This window comes from Xiphophorus maculatus, chromosome 9 (assembly GCF_002775205.1).
Source record: "Xiphophorus maculatus strain JP 163 A chromosome 9, X_maculatus-5.0-male, whole genome shotgun sequence".
Classification (NCBI taxonomy): Eukaryota; Metazoa; Chordata; class Actinopteri; order Cyprinodontiformes; family Poeciliidae; genus Xiphophorus; species Xiphophorus maculatus.
The window spans coordinates 16,922,488-16,942,501 of NC_036451.1; the positions used below are offsets into that span (position 1 = coordinate 16,922,488).

The window sequence follows — 20,014 nt, forward strand, 5'->3', positions numbered from 1 at the left end:
TACCTTAATCCAATTGAAGAGCAGTGGTATAACTTTCAAATTGCTGTCCATAAATAATTAACAACCAATTTGGCAAAACAATTTTGCTTTATTTGCTTTTGTTAAGATGGTACAAAGATATCTCAAAGGACGTCCAGCTGTAGAATCAGCTAAATGTGTTCTCCTATGTACTAACTCAAAGGGGTTGAAAACATACATAAATGGTTTACTCACTATTTAGCTCCAGTTTTGAAAACTATCTCTTTCCTTCCATTTAACAAATATATAGCATTTATGTTGGTCTTTTGTCTAAAAGCTTCAAAATGAAATGAAAACCATCTATTTTTATTTTTAATCTTTTAACTCAGTAGCATAATTTCTCACTAAAAGTGAGAAAAACACAGCCTAATTTGAGTGCATTAAAGTAATTGGTTTTTACAGTCAGTGGTGTGGAACCAGTTAATCTTCCCAGTAATAATATTTTGTAAAACAGCATTTGGGGTCCATAGACGCAATATTTGACCATTCCCCTCTAGATAATATTTTTATTGATATTAGCAGGTGGGGACAAGGGTCTGTCAATGAATAAAGTTAAGGAGTCACAATTAACAACACATTATTTTATCTGTACCCTTTCATAATTTATTTTATTGACTAAACATAATAGTGAAGAAGGGGAATTTTTTTTTTTTAGAAATTCCTGAGAACGCAAAGGGGGGGGGGAATCATTCAAAAATATTCACATTCTGATCTCATCAAAAGATTTATCTAATTTACCTGTCCTTGATACACAGAAGAAAAAAATGTAATAAAATCCAAAAGTACTACAGTGACACAGATGTAATGAGCCACTTCCTGGTGTGCCCTGACGAAACAACACAAACCTGTTTAGCTTAAATACACAGACATGATCATTAAAGTACCGAATTTTCCTGAGCCGGGACAAACGGAGGGATTGCACATCCTTATCACTATTTTAAGTCCAATCACTGCAGAGAAAAGCAATCGGTGAAAGGAAAAGACATCTTTTCTGAGGATCTCACAAAAGAGATTAATAATAAAAACAGCTGAAAGACTGTGATTATCTAGCAGAAAACGGGAGCAGCTTACATCACTGTTTACAAATATAACAGCTTAATTATCCTGAACTTTGTTTATCTTTTCATTGGCATGACAACAAAATGTAGTCTTTTTGCAATGAGCGCAGAACTGCACATTATGTACACTGAGACAAATGCCTGCCAGTGTAGTTATTAAGGCACTGGGAAAAATGCATGCAGGTACCTCTCAACAAATAATGGAATTAAAACTTAGTTATTCAATTCAAAAAGTAAAACTCCTGACTTAAACCTCTCTCTGAGGTTCAGGTAAGGACAGTTGTCTGCCCAAATAAGCAAAGTGTTACCATGGTCATTAAAGTAGGTATTGGTACTTTTGGCAGTGTAGGCAGTTGCCAAATTCTCCTGAAAAATGAAATCAGCATCTCTTTACAGCTTGTAAGTAGAGAGTTGCGCTAAAATTCCCTGATAGACAGACGGCTGCGTTGATTTTGAACTTGAAAAAACACAGTGGACCAACACCTGTTGACAGCTGTGTCTCTTCACTCTTCCTCCAGACTCTGGAACCTACATTTTCAAATGAAAATAAAAATTTACTTTCATCTAAAATGATGACTTTGGAAAACTGAGCGACAGTACAGTGCCTTTTCTCTTTAGTATGACGCTTCGTATGTCTCTATTGCAGGAGCAACTTGAATACGAGTCATATTCAACGTCCTGTGATCCACCTGTGTGTCACCTTCGCTGAACTCTCCAATAATGTGCTTGGAAACAGCACTTTATGAACAGACAGCTTCTTTAGCAGTGACCTTTTGTGACTTATTCTTCTGCTGGTCACGTCGGTGTTCTCACCTATCCTATCATTGTAGAGCACACAACATGGTCGTAATATAACATTTCTTTGTTGTAATTAATTATTTTAAAAAAAAATTGTAATATTTTGATTTTTTTTCTTGGAAGCATATTTTTGGGACTTAAGTAGCCGTAAGTCATAATCAATAAGATTAACATAAATAAATGCTTAGGAGATGTCACTGTGTGTGATGATGTATAGAATATATGAATTTCACTCTGAATTATATTACAGACTTAAATTATTTCTGATATTCCAATTCATTGAGTTGTACCTGCACAGTTAGTTAGAAGTGGAGACATTAGCTTTGACTCAGGATAGAGGATTCATCGCAGAGTAAGTCTGCTCGGTCACAGGCTTGTGTAAGTTCATTATACTGCGATCAACTCCTTACAAACAGCAAACAAGACCACATTTGTTAATTGATGAAAATGTAGAAAAGCTTCATGTTTTGCTGATACTGTGGCAAAATATAAAGTACAGAAGCGTGTGCAGCTCGTACATCGAACACCGAATCCGTGTTTCTTCTTTGTGCCTTCTCAGATATTGGAGACCGATGTAGAAACAGCAAGTCGTTGCATCCCAAAGAGAGAGACGGCCGTCTGTTGCGTCTCAGACACACAAACCTACAGTCATTTTCTGCATATTTGAAGAAATTTGCTTCTCAATCTGAAGGCTGACATGTCTTGAGTTTATATCTGTGACAGATAATCGGTTTCAGTTTTTCCTCTGGTCAAGTTCATTGTTGGCAGAAAGAATGACCCTTAGTCGTGGATTACTGGAAACACTTGTTAGTTTTTTATGCTTAATGATGTGGCATTCTGGATTCTGGTTCGCTTAATGTCCGCATGTCGAGGCATTAATGACGTACATTGAAACATTTGGTTCAGGCTGACAGCCAGAGGAAAGAAGGAGCTTGACTTGATTCTGCACTTTCATGGGAAGTATCTTCAAGGCAAAAAAGTAGAAGTGTTCTTTCAGGATGAAAAAATCATCTATTCAGTTCTGAGGCCAAATGTTTCCCAGAGTCCAGACGAATTCAGCTGTGAAAAATGGAGAGAAACATATTATGGTTACTGAGGAATAACATATTGTGTGAATCATATATATTTCCATTTAATATAATATATATGTAAACTGCAACTAATATATATCACTAAGATGACACCTCCATAGTCCTGTAGTGACTTAAAAGTCTTAAAAGTTTTCATACCAACAAAATTTGTTGCGGGGAAATGATACTTGATTGTCAGTTGCTTCTTTCTTTTTTAAATGCAAAAGATTCGAGACTGAAGCAGAGGTTAATTTTCCAAGCCCAGCAGAATAAGAAACCTAAAAATAAACTAGAACTACAATGAAAATATTTAGACCAAAGCATATTTATTAGAATGGCACAGTCAATGTCCACACCTAAGTATCACTTAGAATCTGTGGCAAAACCGGAAATTTCTGGATCACAGATAAGCTCCATTGAAATGGACTGAGGCTGAGCTCCAGCAGCAAATAACAGGCAAATAATACAGTGTAAAGTAAAAATAAATCATGCATTATTTTCTTAAACGTAAACATTATAAGTGACTTTGTGTGGCTCCATCATATAAAACTTCTATCAAAGTTTGTGGTAATAACTTCTTTTTCAACACACTGAAATGATTACATTTTTAATCTATCTGATTCTATGCTTTTTTTTTTACCACATCAAAAGCAACAATTGCTCTGATTGGTAAAACACTGAGAGTGTCAGCTGCAATCAACTTTTAATATTTGCATGTAAAACCATTCAAATAATGATCTCTACATTTAAAATTAACACATGCTGTAGCTTACCATCTCACAACAACCCGGGTGGTTCACTGTTTCCTCCGGACAGCTTGTTTAAGATGAAGCTCACTTTCCGCTGCAACAATTGGCAGCTCGTTCTTCAAGTGGTACGTTATAAGATGGCTTATACTCTCAAACAACATGTCTTTAGTTCGGACCTGTATGGGGATAAACAAGTTTTACATTATGCAAACAAAATTTTGGTGTCAAAAAACAAACAAATTGTTTTATTTAAGTCAGGTGTAAATTGAAACAGACTCACTACGCCTTCCGGGTCCACTAGCAGCAGGTGTTTGGGCAGGCCACAGTGCATGCCTGTTAGCACGTACTGACCAGGGTTGGTGGTGCTCTCACGGACCAGGAAGTCCCCATCTCGAACCAGGAGTTTCTCTGCGTCTCTCCGGCTCATGCGACTGTGGTACCACGTTTCCCTGCGTAGTTGCTCCTCGTTTGGGGCCACAGGGGCTCTGCGTCTCGGCGGGCTAGGCCACTGATCCTCTACGTTTCGAACACCCCCACCTCCAACCTGAGAACCAGAACCCACTAATACACTGGACCCAACAGCTCCTCCACATGCCTCATGGAGCTTTAGGGCATCCTCGAAGGGTCCTGCAGAGGCACAAGAAGTTTAGTTATTCAGTTTAGCTGTTCTGCTTCCGTTTTTCCACTCCCTTGGGTATGTCTAGGGTAAATCTCAAGACTCACTCATATCAAAGAGGTCCTTTTTGGGACTATCATGTGCTCTAGCCCCTTTATGTCCATCTGCTCCATGCGTAAAAGATTCAAGGTTTTCCAAACTTTGTGTATTTACATACTGGTGTTCTTCATAGTCCTTGCTGCCTGGAGGCTGACCATCAGCACACAAGTAACCATCTATTGCAAGAAGTGAGACAAAATTACATTAAAATATCACTTTAAGAATGTTTTTATAACCTCCTGTTATTGTGACTACAGTTTTAAAGTTTGACTCTAACAGAGTTGATTAAGTTGTTCCTAAGTGTACCTAAGTTGTTTTTTCATACAAGAATCACACATATCTCTTTTTTAATAACTGGCCTAGAAATCAAGGAGGGTAGAAAAGGATAATATCATCAAATATCCAAAAACTTAACTATAGTAAACTGTTATCATAAATGATATAAAGCGCAGTGTAAAAGGATTAACCTCTTTGCATGTTTCATTGCTGAATTACATGCAAAAGGATCAAACTAATCAAAAACTAAATACTAATACAAGAATGTACTGTAAGTGTAAAGCAATACAAAAAGAGTGTAAGACAAAACTAAGAAATTTAATACAAATAAATAAGTTCACCATGGAACAATGAACAATAATTGCCAAACTCAAAGAATAAAGTGAGAACCTAACACTTACTGATAATGACAGAAATAATAAGCTTCTGAAAACAACAGTGAACCTCCACAGCAACAAAAGGACACTTAGTATAGCTCGTTATTAAAAACACTTTATGAAGGTTGTTGATACTAAGTCAGTAGGTGTAAGGGGACAAATATGTTTTCACATCGGGCCAATTTTGATTGGATGGCATTTTTCTCTTGCTACAATTATTATTGAAAATTTCTTTTAGCACTTACTCAGGCTTTTATTTGTTTAAAAAAAATTGCTTAATGATCTGAAGCATGTAAGTGTGAGGGGAAAAAAGCAAAACAGAAGAATTTTATCAGGGGGCAAGTACGTCGTTTTTAACCAGCAATAACTACTTTCAGCCACAAGGTGTCGCACCTGAGCCACAGGTCGTCTCAGTGTCCCAATGAAGCTCATAACAGAGTTGACCGAGTGGATAAGATCCCTGCTCTCTCCTGACCTGTGAGCCCATCTGTCAACACAACAACACATTTTACACACACAGTTATCTCTTCTCCCCTCAATGCAGTTCTGAAACACACAATTTAAATATTTCCTACAGTACGTCTGTATACAGTGAACAGGCAGCATAGCGAGAGGCATGCAGTTTCTTTTTATGCAATCATGTCTATAATAGTTATGGTGCAGGCACATCAAGATGAATTATAGCACATATATTGGGAGCTTGTGTGGTATAATTCTGTTTTAATGTGGGGAAGCAGCAGACAAATACGTCATAACCAATTTGAGGGATGCTAAGTCAAACATGGCATTTTGGTAATAAACTTTAATTATATGATTATGAAGGTCAGCTGTACTTTATATAACATCTGTGACAATATTGGATTGCAAGATAGCTATTTCACTGCTGGCAGCTTCAGTGTTAAAGCTGAATAAAAACTATAAGTGTATGTCAATATCTAGCTGAAAAATATCAACATTACATATAAGTTATCATGTCAACTTTATAGGTGTATAAAGACAGAATTTCACCTACACTGTTCTTAGCAAAGAGTCACAAATGCATATTTAGAATCCACAGCCTGACCTGACAGGATACCGTTTCCACATTCATGATGCTCACCTGAGTTGCAGTTTTGCTCTGTGGCTGGGTGTGGATGTGACCCAGCAGGGCCCCAGTGGGCCTCAGCCTAGAGTCCACGACTCCCCCAACAGGCGGCTCCTTCCCAGGGATGCTGTTGTAGTAATCATGCTCTGATGCATCTCCGTCCTCCCCCCACACCAGCTCCTCTGTCCTGACAGGCCTAAAGTCAAATGCACATTCTCTGAATTCATGGCTAAATGTCACAGGAAATAACCTAAGATTTTCTAAATTCTTTCCAGTTCAACTTCTTGCCATAATTAATTAGAAAAGGAAATCTCAGTTCACAGTTGTGCACGTCCAAATGTGATCTATAAAACTATGAAGACTTGCTGCTGGTCACAGGAAGGTGGATGTTTATTTGAAACCGGAACAGAAGGTAAAGCTTAGCTTGAGTTTCTGCTTTGTTTGCAAAAGCGTCATTCAATAATTGATGCTTGGTAAAAGTGTGAAAATATCTAAGCATTCAAAGTTTCAAACAAACACGAAAGTAACACAAGAACAAAAGTATTAAAAGATCAACAGTAGATCAGGTTTTCTAATGTAGCCAAAATGCTCTATGTATGAGGTAGCACAAAGGCCTGAAAAGCCCAATATTTAACACTTTTCTGTGTTTTTGTTTTTGATGTTTACTTATGACTTCATGTATGCAGTTGTTTCAGGACTGTGTTACCTCTCAACAGATGACATGGTTTTAGGAGGGCTGTGTAGATACTGTTTGAACTGCAGCTCAAAAGCCTGGCCAATGGTACTGATGACACTCTGGGCTAAGCCATCCGAACACTCCAGGATGTGACATGCTGTAAAAAATCCAAACGGTTATGGACCCATACAGAAAAACAAGTACCCATACACATCATCAGTATATGTAAAATGCAATGTGGATGATACATATAATGAAAAATACAAATTTAAAGGAGTACAAACACTGTGTACAAAAAAATAAACCTTACCTCTTTGATTTACTGGATCTTTGGCTACATATGCAACATAATCTGGTGTGTCCTGCAGCAAGGAAAGTGGAAAGTTCAATTAGACCAAACATAAATAAGAGGTTCTTAAGTAAACTAATTGATTTTTGGGCCACAAAATTAGAAACCAGGTTAATATAATTGATATGGATATGTTAAGATGAAAATGTCAATTCCAAACAGCAGGCATGGAGAGTCTGGGGGTTGAAAATGCCACTCACTGTGTCTCCTCCAGAGGCAAATGAGATGGACTGCATGGGATGGTGTGCAATCACCTGCAAGATACACATGTGTGAACATGAATGGCATGAGACCATTTAATACAATCTAAAAACATGTACAGTCAAATATGCTCTTAAAAAATTAAGAACTTGATTGGAAATCAATGATTCAGCAAGACCAAAAATCAGTGAGTCAGTTAATTAAATTGATTGATTTTTATTCTATTGTATACAAATAGATAAAGATATGAAATAATTGTAATAAAAAGAAGAACAATGTTCTTCATTACGATAATGTTCTTCTTATATATATATATATATATATATATATATATATATATATATATATATATATATATATATATATATATATAAATATATATATATATATATATACAGTATATACTGTATATATAGCCCAATTAAGGAGTCAGAGAGCTCTGTTTCTGCAGCTGCCCTCATACAGATCTGGGACAAATGTTAGGAAAACCTTCAATGTCCTCCTCAGCTCCCCTCACTATCCACTATCTGCATAGTCTACATTGCAGCTGAAGTACCAAGCTGAGATGTAGTAAGTCAACACACTCTCAACAACAGCTTTGTAGAATGTTGTGAGAATGCTGGGCAGGAGGGATATTTGTTTCAATTTCTCCAGAAAGTGCAAGATTCCAGTGGTATTCTTGGATTCAGAAGGATTTAATGCAATACAGTCTTTCCACTGCATTCTTGTGGTTGCTAGGGGTGCATGGTCAGGCGGTAGAAAATTGTAGACTCCTAAGGTCTTTTTGTCCGTGTTACAAATGGACAAATTTGCATCAGCCCTCTAGGTGTTTGTCTTCTTTCCTTTACACATACTCGTTACTTCCATGAACAAGATCGTGTATTGATGCAGACTTGGGTGGTAACAGTGTGAAAAGTGATGATTTGCACGGCCTTGAGACACTCCAGTCCTCATTGTAATAAGAGTTTGTTTGACTTGACTTTACTTGTTCAAACAGAACAAGTAAAGTTTATCTATTTGGAGAATGGTTGTATTATATATAAGTTTCTGGATGAGTGTTTTTGCTGTCCAGATGAGAGAGAGCTCTGTGCAGTTGAATTTTAAAGATCTTCACACTACCACAGATCTTGAAAGGCACCCACACTAAATAAGGAGAGCTGTCTAATTTAGTCTTTCAGGTTGTAGGAGTAGATAATTTCACCTGTCGTGTAGTTGGGACGAGAAGTCCAAGGCCATCTACAGAAATGTTGACAGCGATGTTCATGCCTGCAAATCGCAGGTTACTCTTTCCCATGACTGACTGTAGAGCTTTATTTGGGGTCTAAATGAAAGGAAAATGAATGCAACCACATACAGATGTTAATTGAGTTAATTAAAACCATTCATGTTTTGGTAAAATAATACTTATTATAAGCATATGACACTGAAGTAAAGATTCAAGGTAAAATATTACTACTGACCTTTTTCCTCCAAGCCCCTTTTCCACCAGGCACTGCCTCACAAAGCCTGTTGATGGCTTCCCTGATAAAGAAAATGTGGAGAGGATGCTGGTCACACTAATGAAAAATACATTGGTCACTTGTCATAAATAAGTCTTCTGAAGTAAACTAACGTCCTTTATTGAATTACAAGAAATTGGGAAAATTAGGGCAAATTTTAGTCAGATGTGCTGTCCCAAACCTGTTACAAGTGAACAACTGTTTTCTATCTGGCCTGTTGTTCACAAACTGATCTACAAAATGTTATGTGAAAGCTGAGATTCTCTGCTAAATTACAGAAAGAAAAAAATAAAATGCTTGTTGTGTTTACATGTGTTTTGCACAAAGCACCTCTCTCTCCAGGATTGCTCTAACTCTGCAGTGAAACGGCTGCAACCTGTGGGAATGGTTGACCTAATGGCTACTGAAAGCCTGATTTCTCCGTGTGTCTCTGATGGTGGGGGTGAAGAATAATGTAGACTTGAGGCTGTAGCTCGCTATCTGTCCGCCATTGGATGGTAGGGACAGAAATCAACAGGCCCGGCTATCGAGTAGCTCATAAATATTTAAAAAGCAAGCGTCCTGGGCCTTGTCTCGGGTAAAGGTCTTCTCAGGGATTTTTGAAAAACACCACCATGTTCAAATGACTCATGCTGATGAAAGCAGAGGGAGGTGGAGAGACAGGAGGAGAAGAGAGAGAAGTTGTTGTTATTGTCTGCAGTGCTGGTCTTTCCCTGTTAGTCCTGGTATCTAAATGCTGAGACTCATTACCAACCTGTGTTCCCCATTAGGAGCTGAACGTTTTCCTATTTTTCTTTTTTAATTTTCATGAAGTGGTAGTTGTAGTCCTCAAATTGGGAGAAAAGAGAAATAGGTCAACCCACTGGGTCTTGCAAAAATATTAATGCCAATTGAACTTTTTGAGATTTTGTCACATTATTAACTGCAAACGTATTATTTTTTACGTATTATTTTTTACATGATAGATCAACACAAATGAGTGTTGATCTCATGGAAGAAAACATAGACGAATCTGAAGTCTGTCATGAATTGACTGAACCACCTTCTAATTATACCAGTAGTTGTTTTGAAAACTGATCAATACCAAATTTGTATATATAGACCTTTTTCCCTAGATTTCTTAGTATTTTTCAAGCTCAGTCAGATTGAACGGACAAGGTCTATAACGATCAATTTTAAAATCTTGCCACAAATTTTCAGTTGGATTTAAGTTAAGAGTTTACCTGGGCAAATCTAACACCTAAATATAACCGTTCTATAACCTAACCCTAACGTATCCCTGTCTGGTTTCTTCCTCTGTCTTCATGATGCTATTTGTCACTAATATTGACAAAGAGGTAAAAAAATAATTACCTGAATTTATCTGAACAACCAAATCAAATTTAGGAGGAGCAAAAAGAAAAAGAAAATATGTCCAAAACATAAGCAGCCAGAATTGCCTTAGCAGGGTTCATGCCTTTGTTTTTCTTTTGCTGTTTTGTTTTGCACACCCGTAACCTCCTCCCTCTCCAGAACTTGCAGCCAAACACATTACCCAACAGGGTGCGTTCACAGAGACCACTGCAGCTTTCCACTGTCATTAGCAAACATCATCAATTATAGATCCCCTCCTCTATCACTCCATCTCTGCTGCATCCTCCTTCTCCTCCTCTCCCCCTGCACTTAAGCTTTGGAAGCATGGTAGGCTCAGATTACTGATGATCGATTGTAGAGGAGAGATAGGAGGGTGAGAGGTGGAGGGGAAGAGAGACAGAGAGGAGGAGGGAAGAGGAGTGCGCTGCTTCTTTGGGGTTGAAGATGACAACAACATCACATGCAGCGCAGGGAAACAAAAAGGACAAACAAAAAGAAACTCGCATGCCAAGAGTTTCAAGTCTGAACTGCAGGAATTGGAACCATCTTTGATGCATTTATGAAAAAAAAAATCTGCTGATCCACCAATTACTAATCAAATTAAGTGATTTAATTAAGCATTTTGATCTAAACATTCATCTAAATATACAAGCACTTTAATCTTTCAGCCATGCACATGTAAATAAACACTATGCTTATTGGATCAAATTCTCCTGACTCACCCCGGGCAGTAAAGACGGTTGCTGACTTACCTTGTCACCTGAGTCCGTGTGTTGAAGTCCAGGGAGCGCATTGACTTCAGCACTTCAATGCAACCCATATACTACAGAGGAAAACATCAAATCAGATGGGGCTCTGCAATATGTATAGAAACATATTTTTGTTCTGAGACTGACCCTGTTGGGCACTTAAAATACAAATGTTTTTTTTTTCTGATGCACCATGCTTTTAGACTATTATATCTTCCATTGTTAAGCGTGATAATTCCCATTTATATTTTATGTTACATCCACACACTAAACATGAAAGCAACTGTCTAGCACAGAGTTGCACTAATGGCTGTCAAATCAGGGTGCTAATGGCACCTTGACTAGATTAGCATCACTCAGCTCCAGATTGCGTACAATCTGCAGCTTCTGAACCCTCTAGGGGGGACGATCATGTGTGAGGGTGTTTGATCCTGCAGGCAGTTCACATGAGAATGTCGTCTTGTCTGCATCGATGTGAGAGAAAAAACCTGTCATAGAATAAAATCAGGGATATTTCTGTCTGCTACAATTAATAGGGCAAAATCATCTCCAGGAACACTTCTCGATATCTGGTTGATTTTTCCTGCTACAAATGAATAATAGAATCAGTGTACTGAAGTGTCACAAGGTTTAGATCCTGAAAACTCTCATATTTTGTCTTCTGTCTGGTTAGTTTAGTGTTGAGCAGTTTTTAATACTGTTAACACTTCTTATGTGAAGTGCTCTCAAAAGTGTTGCTTTTCAGTTTGTCAAGCAAATGGGATAAACGTTACAGAAGGCTCCATGACATTTTTAGTTTCATACATTGCCTTGATAAAATTTTCACATTTTCTGAAGTTATAGACCCAAACTTCAATACAATAGAATTATTGTTATCTGTATATTGCATAGAGAGGAAAGAAAAGCATGGTTTTCAAATTTATTTAATGAATAAAAGTCAGAAAAATGTGGCATGCATTTGCATTCATTCCCCTGTACTTCAATTAAATTGTCAAATAAGAGTTCAATTTGATCTCAGCACAAATTCAACTGTTCTGTTAGAGAACATTAATGGAGAAACAGCATCATGAAGATCAGGGAAGACAGCAGACAGGTCAGTAAACAAGTAGGAAGCTTTGGGTATTAAACAATAACTTAAGCTTCATAGATCTCACAAATCACAGTACCCCATACATAAATAGAAAGACACAACTACAAACCAAAAGGCTGTCCACCTAAGGTTTGTAGGCTGTGCCAGGAAAGACTTGATCAGAGAAGCAGCCAAGAGGCCCATAGTAACTCTGGAGGAGCTGCAGAGATCCAGAAACCAGAAGGGAGAATCTGTCAACAGGACAATGCTCCACAACTCTTCAACATTATTACTGAAGCTGTTAGTAGTGCATATTATAGTTTGTAACAAGGCATAAAGGAGACACAACAAGCATTTGCAAGAAGATTATCTGGTCTTATGATATTATGATTGAACTTTTGACCAAATGCAAGGAGAGGAGAAAAACTTGCAAGTAAACATGGTGAAACATGGTGGTCAGTAAAAAGTACAATAGAGGGTAGTCATTGAAGAAAAGCCTGCTAGAGGCAGCGAAAGGTTTGGGACTGAGAAAAGGCCATAAACATACAATCAAAGCAACAGTTTGAAAATTGTCCTTTTCATTTCACTGTGTTTTAACATATAAAATCCCAACAACATACACTAAAGTTTGTGGATGCGACATGACAAGATGTGGAAAACTTCAAGGGGTAGGAAAATTTTACAAGGCAGCGTATTTGGAGGATAGTTCTTTGCGAGAAGCAACCACGCAGCAGAGATTAGGAGACAGATAGAGGACCTCTGAGTCTAAATGAGCTTAATAAGCTCTCTAATCAGATTTAGGCTTGAGGGAAGTCTTCCATCAAGAAATTTGTCCCTTTTTTTCATTTCCATTTCATCTGCTGATGCAACGTCCCCCACACTCACAACCTCCACCTTTTCTCATCATCTGGATGTTGTCCTTCTGGCCTAAAGCTCTGACTTATACATCCCATGACTAGAGATACCGGGTTCTCAAGAAACATTCCTTACAAATTTAATAAAACTGGTATCCTCTTCTCAAACTCTGTTGTAGATGCCTCTTTCTTTGAGATTCTGGCAGCTGGGTTGTTTGTCATGTCAGGGAGTCAGAATTTTGTATCTGGAGGCAAGAATCACAATAGATGTTGCATAATGTTGGCTAAACAGACAAAAAACACCAAACAGATTCTCCTTTTATAGAGCTCAGTCAGTGAATGTCATGCCTTTTCTGCGTGGGAGTAAAATGTTTTTGTTTTTTTGTAAACTTAACAAGTCACATTAAAGAAGATCAATATGCATAAGATGACTGTTAAAAAACTGCAATGAAACAGAGTACAAAGAGCTTAATATGTGTAATAATAACACCCGCTGTGGCAGCTGCAGTGCTTGTTTTAATGGCTGCGGCAGTGCTCTGGCTGACAGAGATAGCAGACGTACGGGAGACACAACACATGACATGTCTTGGTGGACACCAGGAAGATATAAACACATGACTAAGAAATCCATATGTCTGCCATGAAGAGGACTGGAAGTCTGTGAATGACTGACTATATGTGCAAACTGAAACAGAGAGAGAGAGAGAGAGAGAGAGAGAGAGAGAGAGAGAGAGAGAGGTGCTCACTGGGATGATTACAGTGCAGCACCAATTCACTGTCCCTCTGACACTAATACATGCAGCGAATTGCTCCTCCCTGCATGGATTTGCCACTGAATTGCTCAAACAGGAGCACAGCAATCCTGTTATTTTCCAAACTGCCTCTTACAGGTCGTCTGTGACGACTGTTACCACGCCTACAATGCCGGACTCTTAGAAACACATACGGATCATTAACAGGAGACATTGATCAGAGATAAGATGAGCCCGCACTATGAAGCACGGAAAGCAGAGCTTTGTGACGAGAAATCACTTTTACGAAACATTCCGACCTCCGCTGCTACTGATCCAACTGCCTCATCCTCGTCACATGATGCAAATAACTGTGATTAAACGTAATTGAATATAGGAATGAATGGTGCTCGTATAATGTCATTAGAAATTGCACTCAGGTCCCCAGACTGCAGTAATCAAGAGCCGTGTCATTAAGTTTGAGGAGGAGGGGGAGGGAGCAGAGGTGAAGTGTCATCAAGGAGGACACCATGGGGAGACGAATGATAAACAAGACGCATAAGGATTCAGATAGCTCGGATTTATGAGATTTACCATCTAATAATTACTTTATTTACCCTGATTTTATTTATTATTTATAAATACCAATAAAGTTCTTTAATCTCCTAGGTTCCCCTAAACAAACAACAGTATATTATATTCATAGTTATGATTATAAGAAGCAACAGATAAAATTGATGCATAAAATCAGTCTATTCGCTTCAAAGATAAATGTAAACAGGCTCATATCCACACAAAGAAAACCACTCCCACACTCAGAGCTCACAATCAGGCAGATTACATGCTCCATAAACACAGTTTTTGTTTTAAATACAGTGTGACACAAGCCGTATTTATTTAAAAGTGTGGTTGAGCAACAATAGTCTCCACAGTCAGGAGACATAATTTCATGGTTTATTTTTTCTCTATACTGAAACCGTAAATGCAGCATGATACAGACTCTTAACCAGCAGCACCAAGCCGTCTATCTGGATGAAATTATGTATTCCCTCGGCACTGCCACATGAGCTGCCTAACAAAGTGCCCGCTGTTGAGATGCTTTGGTTTGTTTTTTCACATTCACATTTGGATGAAAGTGAATGAATAAAAAATTGGAGCCTTGATATTCTCTTCTTCCTATGAGAGTCTTTAATTATAGATGCATCACTTATTTTGCATCAGAATGGTCAAATTTTCTCTTAATGAGCAAGATAAATACAAAAAATTCAGATTTTTTAAAAAGATATATATTAAATGCTACACAACTGAAAACTCCAAACATTTCTGATCTATACATAGATCAAAGAACAATAGATAGGGACATAAGTTTTGGTGCATAAATGGGAACTCAGTCTATATCTGTCAAGTAAAAACAGATTAGTGTGTCACTAGGGTTAACAGTTAACTAATTATCCTCCTTTTAAATGTACTTACCCTAACAATGTAAGAAGCTCCTTGTCCCAGAATTTTCTTGTCTGGGTGCAGCCAACCCTGAGAGGGCTTGTGGATGAAGCTGCCCTTGGTGTGGAGCTCATCTCCCCCCAGCCACATGCCCTCCACCCTTGTCCTGCGGTTCATTCCTGACCTGGAGCTGCTGGAGACACCAGGGCTCACCATGACCTCTGCTGCGACCCCAAATCCATGTCCTGCTGGACCTCCAGAGGCTGCAGCTTGTGCTACGGCCCGCTGCCCTCGGATAGCCTGCAGGGAACAGGGGGTGACACAGACAGGGTCACAGGAGTTAAGTACGGCTGCAAGGCTGGCCACGGGGCCGCTGGCTGGGCTCGCCCCACTGGTCCTGTTTGATGGTGATGAAGATGAGGCCTGAGAAGAAGCTGTCTTGGTTGAGTCCTTGCTAGAGCTGGAGCTGGATGGGCTTCTGCTGAGCAAGGAGTTGGAGAACTTCCACTGGGGCATCTTGGGGATGAGCATGCAGAAGGTTGTGGTGGCCTCCTGCTCCCCATCCAGGCAGGGGGAGTCTGCCAGGGCTGCGGCCCCAACCGAGGAGGAGGACCTGGCGCTGGGATCCAGAGGAGGCAAAGGAGGCAGGGGGAGACTCTGTGCGGAGGAGGAGACCCCCGGTGTGGCCACGACTTTGCTGCTCATGGCTAAGCTCTGCATCAGGTCGTCAGAGGAGGTTACAGACTCGTTGCGAAAGCGGTCATACTTTGGCTTAAGGAGCATGCCCGGAGGAGCCGCCTGAAGCAGGAGCTCAGAGAGGGGATAACTTTCAGAGGATGGAGGAGAGAGGGGAGTGGGGAGGGGGAGGGATGGAGTAATGAAAGAGGAGAGGAAAACAAAAGAAGAAAAATTCCCAGACCGAGTCCTATATCCTTGTCAAAGTCAGCTCAGCGCTGTGTGCACCTCCGCCTCTCAGACATTGTCCCGCTCTCATGCTGCTGCTGCTCAACGCCTCCTGCTCTGAGCGGGCCCGCTTCCTCTTACTGCCTGAGGAGCGATTGCTTGTGCGCTTTCGACTGTCTCTCCTTCTTCATGGATGATGTCATTGGCCTGTGAGTCCTGCCCTGCCCAGCTGCTCTCAGACAGTATTTGCTGAAACACACATGCTTTAACCGCCCTCCTCTGAGACACAAACACACATTCTGCAGGTCACCTGCGGCTTTGCATGAAGCTACAATTCAGCAAATTACTCCATTTTGGGTTATTCAAAAGCAAAATCCTAGAATGCACCCAGAGATAGCAATGCATTTCTAATTATTAATGGGTTTATGTTGCTGCTAATTAGATGACAATAATAAAAGTCTTACTGGTCTGATACTGGCGTAAAAGAAGGTGGTAATCAATACTGTTGCTCAGTGTGTTAACCTGCAATCAATAAGATGTTTTTCTTTTCTTTTTTTTAAATCAATAAGACATAGGCTGAATACTAAAACAGAGGCCCAACAAATACGCAACAGAAAATATGATGGTACTTTAATAAAGTAAAAATTAACCCATGAACTTATAGTAGAGACATGGGAACAAGACTAAACCAATTAGTTGAAGTGAATTTTGTATGAGTCAGCATGATCTCATTTCACCCAAGCTATATAGAAGCACCTAACAAAAGGAACAATGGAGTCACCACCTTAAAGGACGACCCATCTGACAACATCCAATCTTTTCCATTTGCTTGGATTGTCTTTCCCTCCACCCTCTCATCCACCTCTCAGGGGAGCAATCAGGCATCTCAGCGTGACCCTTTTAGCTCTTTACTTGCACCTTCCCCTGTGTGTTTCACTAATTCCCTGCCATTTCTACTCACTTTTCTACTCTCTCATATTGAGTGGGGGTTTACTCAATTAACCATAACATTATGAATAGTCAAGGGATGGCCTAAAAACATCTGGGGATCCCTAGGGTGTGTACTCATATGTTGGGATTGTTGGGATCTTCTAGCTTCCTTAAAATGGAATCAAATATTTTAAGTGGATATACAGTAGTTTGGTTGTTTGAGGGAAATTTAAGCTTCTAACCCTGGTGGACTCTACTGTCTCACTGAGGATGAAGTTGGGGGAAGTTACTTCTGTATTAAGGTTCTGTTCCAAATATAGCAGAGTTTGAGTGGTTGCCAAAATTGTGCAGCTGGTGATATGTGTAATATTAACATCTAATGTCAGAGCACATTTTACCAAGTTGATAAGTGTTACATTAACTGTCAGTTGATATGCTGCATTTAATGCATTGCAATTTAGACCTCTGTCTTTTTAAGAGGTTCCTGCTCTTTTTGCCACTTCGCCTTCAGCACCTTATCACAACAATGTTTCTCCATTAAGCCTTTAACAACGTTCTTGAGAGCATTGCACCAAGATGTAGGTCATATGATGAGTTCTGCAGATATGCAGTTCCACCAGGTGTTTCCTAATTGCTCCTGCCACTAGTCTGGAGGAACTCTGTGGGGGAAACACAGGGAGGGATGTGGTGCTTGGTGAGAGCAAGCATTAATGCACCCCAAATGGTTACCAGGAAGATTGAAGGATTTCTCTAACATACTTGAAAGAATAAAGCAATGCTACAGGTATGTTTTGATGAGGGAATAGCATTATAACTTGAAGTAAAGCTCAAAAAAGTCACTTAATACACCACCTTTAAAACAAGATGTTTGTATGTAATATTTTATCTTAGTTTAATACTAGAATCACATGTAATTTATTCTTAACTTCAATTAGATTTCCTAAATTGAAAGAAAAAAAACTAACAAAATAGTATTTAAAATATTATTGCATCATTTCTACTTCTTGAAATTTACCACATCTTAATAAAAATTTTCTCTGAAGGAAACATGTAAACATTCCGAACAGTACCAAGCAAAAATATGTTTGGTGTACAGAGCCATGAAAAAGTATTTTTCCATGTACACATTTCTATTACTCCTTATGATTGCTTTTACTAAGGAGTGTTGTGACCATGATTAGGTCACAACAGTAACAGGTCCATAATTAATCCCAATATATAAAAATGAAAAAGCATTTCAGGAAAATAATGTCCATACCTATAATAAAACATGGTGGTGGTACTGTTATGGTCTTGGAGTACTTTGCTACTTCGGACTACTTGTCATAATTAATAGAATCATCAATTTGTAGAGCTGAAAATCCTTAGGGACAATTTCCAGTCATCAATTTGTGACCTCAAGAACACTCAGGTTATTTAGCAGGACAATGATATGTGGCACACCAGCAAGTTTCTCTAATACACTTAAAACAACTGAAGGTTTTGAACTGACCCAGTCACAGTCTTGATTTAAATCGACATTAAACAGATTGTTTATGCTCGGAATGCCTTTCCTGTGGTTGAGTTAAACCAATTCTGCTAAGAATTGTGGAAAAAAGAGATGCAAGAAAATACAGATTGTGGGTGGCTGTCATGAAAATACAGCTGTTGCTTTCAAGGGCTGCACAACCAATTATTAGATTTTGGGAGGCATTTACTGATTCATGTACAGACAGGTTGTTGTCATTTTCTCTCAACAAATGGAGTCGTAATTTGAATACGGTGTCATTTATTTTCTCAGGTTAACATTGTCTGATATTAAAATCATCTATTGGCATATGAGACTTAAAATTATTTAAATAAGCAAAGGAAATCTGTAAGGAAACACATACTTTTCACAACACTCTAATAGCGGGAAATAATTCAGAATGATATCAGGATTTTAAATATTTACCTCAGAATGAAAAAAGATCAAGATCTCCTCATGTCTGGCAACTTCTAGCTGAAAACATCTGATACGACGTTTGCTTCAGCCTCCAAGTTCTGCAGGACAATGAATGAAAGTAAGAGCAACTTATTTTTGTAATGGATAACATGTAACATATAAAACCAGTGTGCCTTTTGGTAAATAACCACTTCTTTTTTGTTTGCTGCTTAGTCATAAAGTTACTGATAAACCAGATGTAATCGATGTATGCTGACTGATGCAACAACAGCGAGCATTTCTCAGTATGTTTTGTTCTCTCTTTCCAAGAAAAAAAAACCCTACACTAACACAGATAGTGAGAAAAATGTTATTTTTTTATTCAAATTAAATCCAATAATCAGATGTTATTACTATGCAAACGGATCCTTTTTGTACTTTCACATTTATACTGGATGTTAAATTGATCTCAGAAGAATGATATTTGCAGTCCTTGTTTTGACAATAGGAAATTAAATGACATCAGACTTTTATAGAGCCTTTCAGCAACCTCAAAGATGTTTCACAAAGAATTAATTTACATTCACACACACACGCCCACCCCCATAAACGCACACCCCAGCAATAGTCAATTCACACATTTGGCCTAAACCTAACTCCTAACCCAAAAATAGTATTTCCCCTCAGGGCCCAATAAATTTTATTGAAATTTTCAATAAGGAGCAGTGGTTCTCACAACCCCACACTGTAGACAGAACTAGATCCCCACAAGGATATAGGGACCTGGTTCACACACACAGCATATAACTTTTGAACTTCACTCAACCTTTGGTTCGTCGTCGGTCTTTTTATGTCTGCTTTGCTTTTTTGGACAAGGTAGAAATTATACTTTGGTTTTGTACATCATTGCGAAAGGTGTGCGTACAGTATGCTTGTCATTCTTGTTTACGATTTTATGGAGTATTTGCCCCTAAGTCCTGTAACGCAGAGATAGAGAGACGCTAAAGCTCTCAAGATTTTCTGCTTACTCAAATCCCACCACGAGCCAGTTTTCGAACTAAACATAAATTTAGGCTAAATATATACAGTTTTCCTATTCAAAAGAAGAGAAGACATCATAGAAGCTCATATTTCTGGAAGAAAAATATCACTTATTTCAACTTACAGTACATCCTGGCTCTTTTGGTTTTGCGTTTGAGTGGCTCATCTTTC

The 20,014-nt window shown here is 38.7% G+C and overlaps 1 protein-coding gene across 3 annotated transcripts; it reads right to left on the bottom strand.

Annotated features, from left to right (window-relative positions):
• Positions 1–68: 68 nt before the first annotated feature.
• LOC102216631 (SHC-transforming protein 2) lies at positions 69–19,986 on the bottom strand. 3 transcript variants are annotated; one of them, XM_023339565.1, is made up of 15 exons: positions 19,968–19,986; positions 18,833–18,921; positions 15,100–15,366; positions 10,976–11,046; positions 8,832–8,892; positions 8,573–8,692; positions 7,371–7,424; positions 7,132–7,183; positions 6,852–6,978; positions 6,161–6,341; positions 5,455–5,548; positions 4,417–4,584; positions 3,974–4,320; positions 3,718–3,869; positions 69–2,933 (listed from the first exon to the last, which is right to left on the bottom strand). In XM_023339565.1, the coding sequence occupies exons 3-14, from the start codon at positions 15,280–15,282 to the stop codon at positions 3,741–3,743; spliced, it is 1,587 nt and encodes a 528-aa protein (XP_023195333.1). In that variant the 5' UTR covers positions 15,283–15,366; positions 18,833–18,921; positions 19,968–19,986; the 3' UTR covers positions 69–2,933; positions 3,718–3,740. The 3 variants fall into 3 exon arrangements, with proteins under 3 accessions (XP_023195333.1, XP_023195332.1, XP_014326694.1); XM_023339564.1 differs by lacking the exon at positions 19,968–19,986 and having other exon boundaries at positions 18,833–19,005; XM_014471208.2 differs by lacking the exons at positions 18,833–18,921; positions 19,968–19,986 and having other exon boundaries at positions 15,100–17,755.
• Between the last annotated feature and the right edge of the window lie 28 nt (positions 19,987–20,014).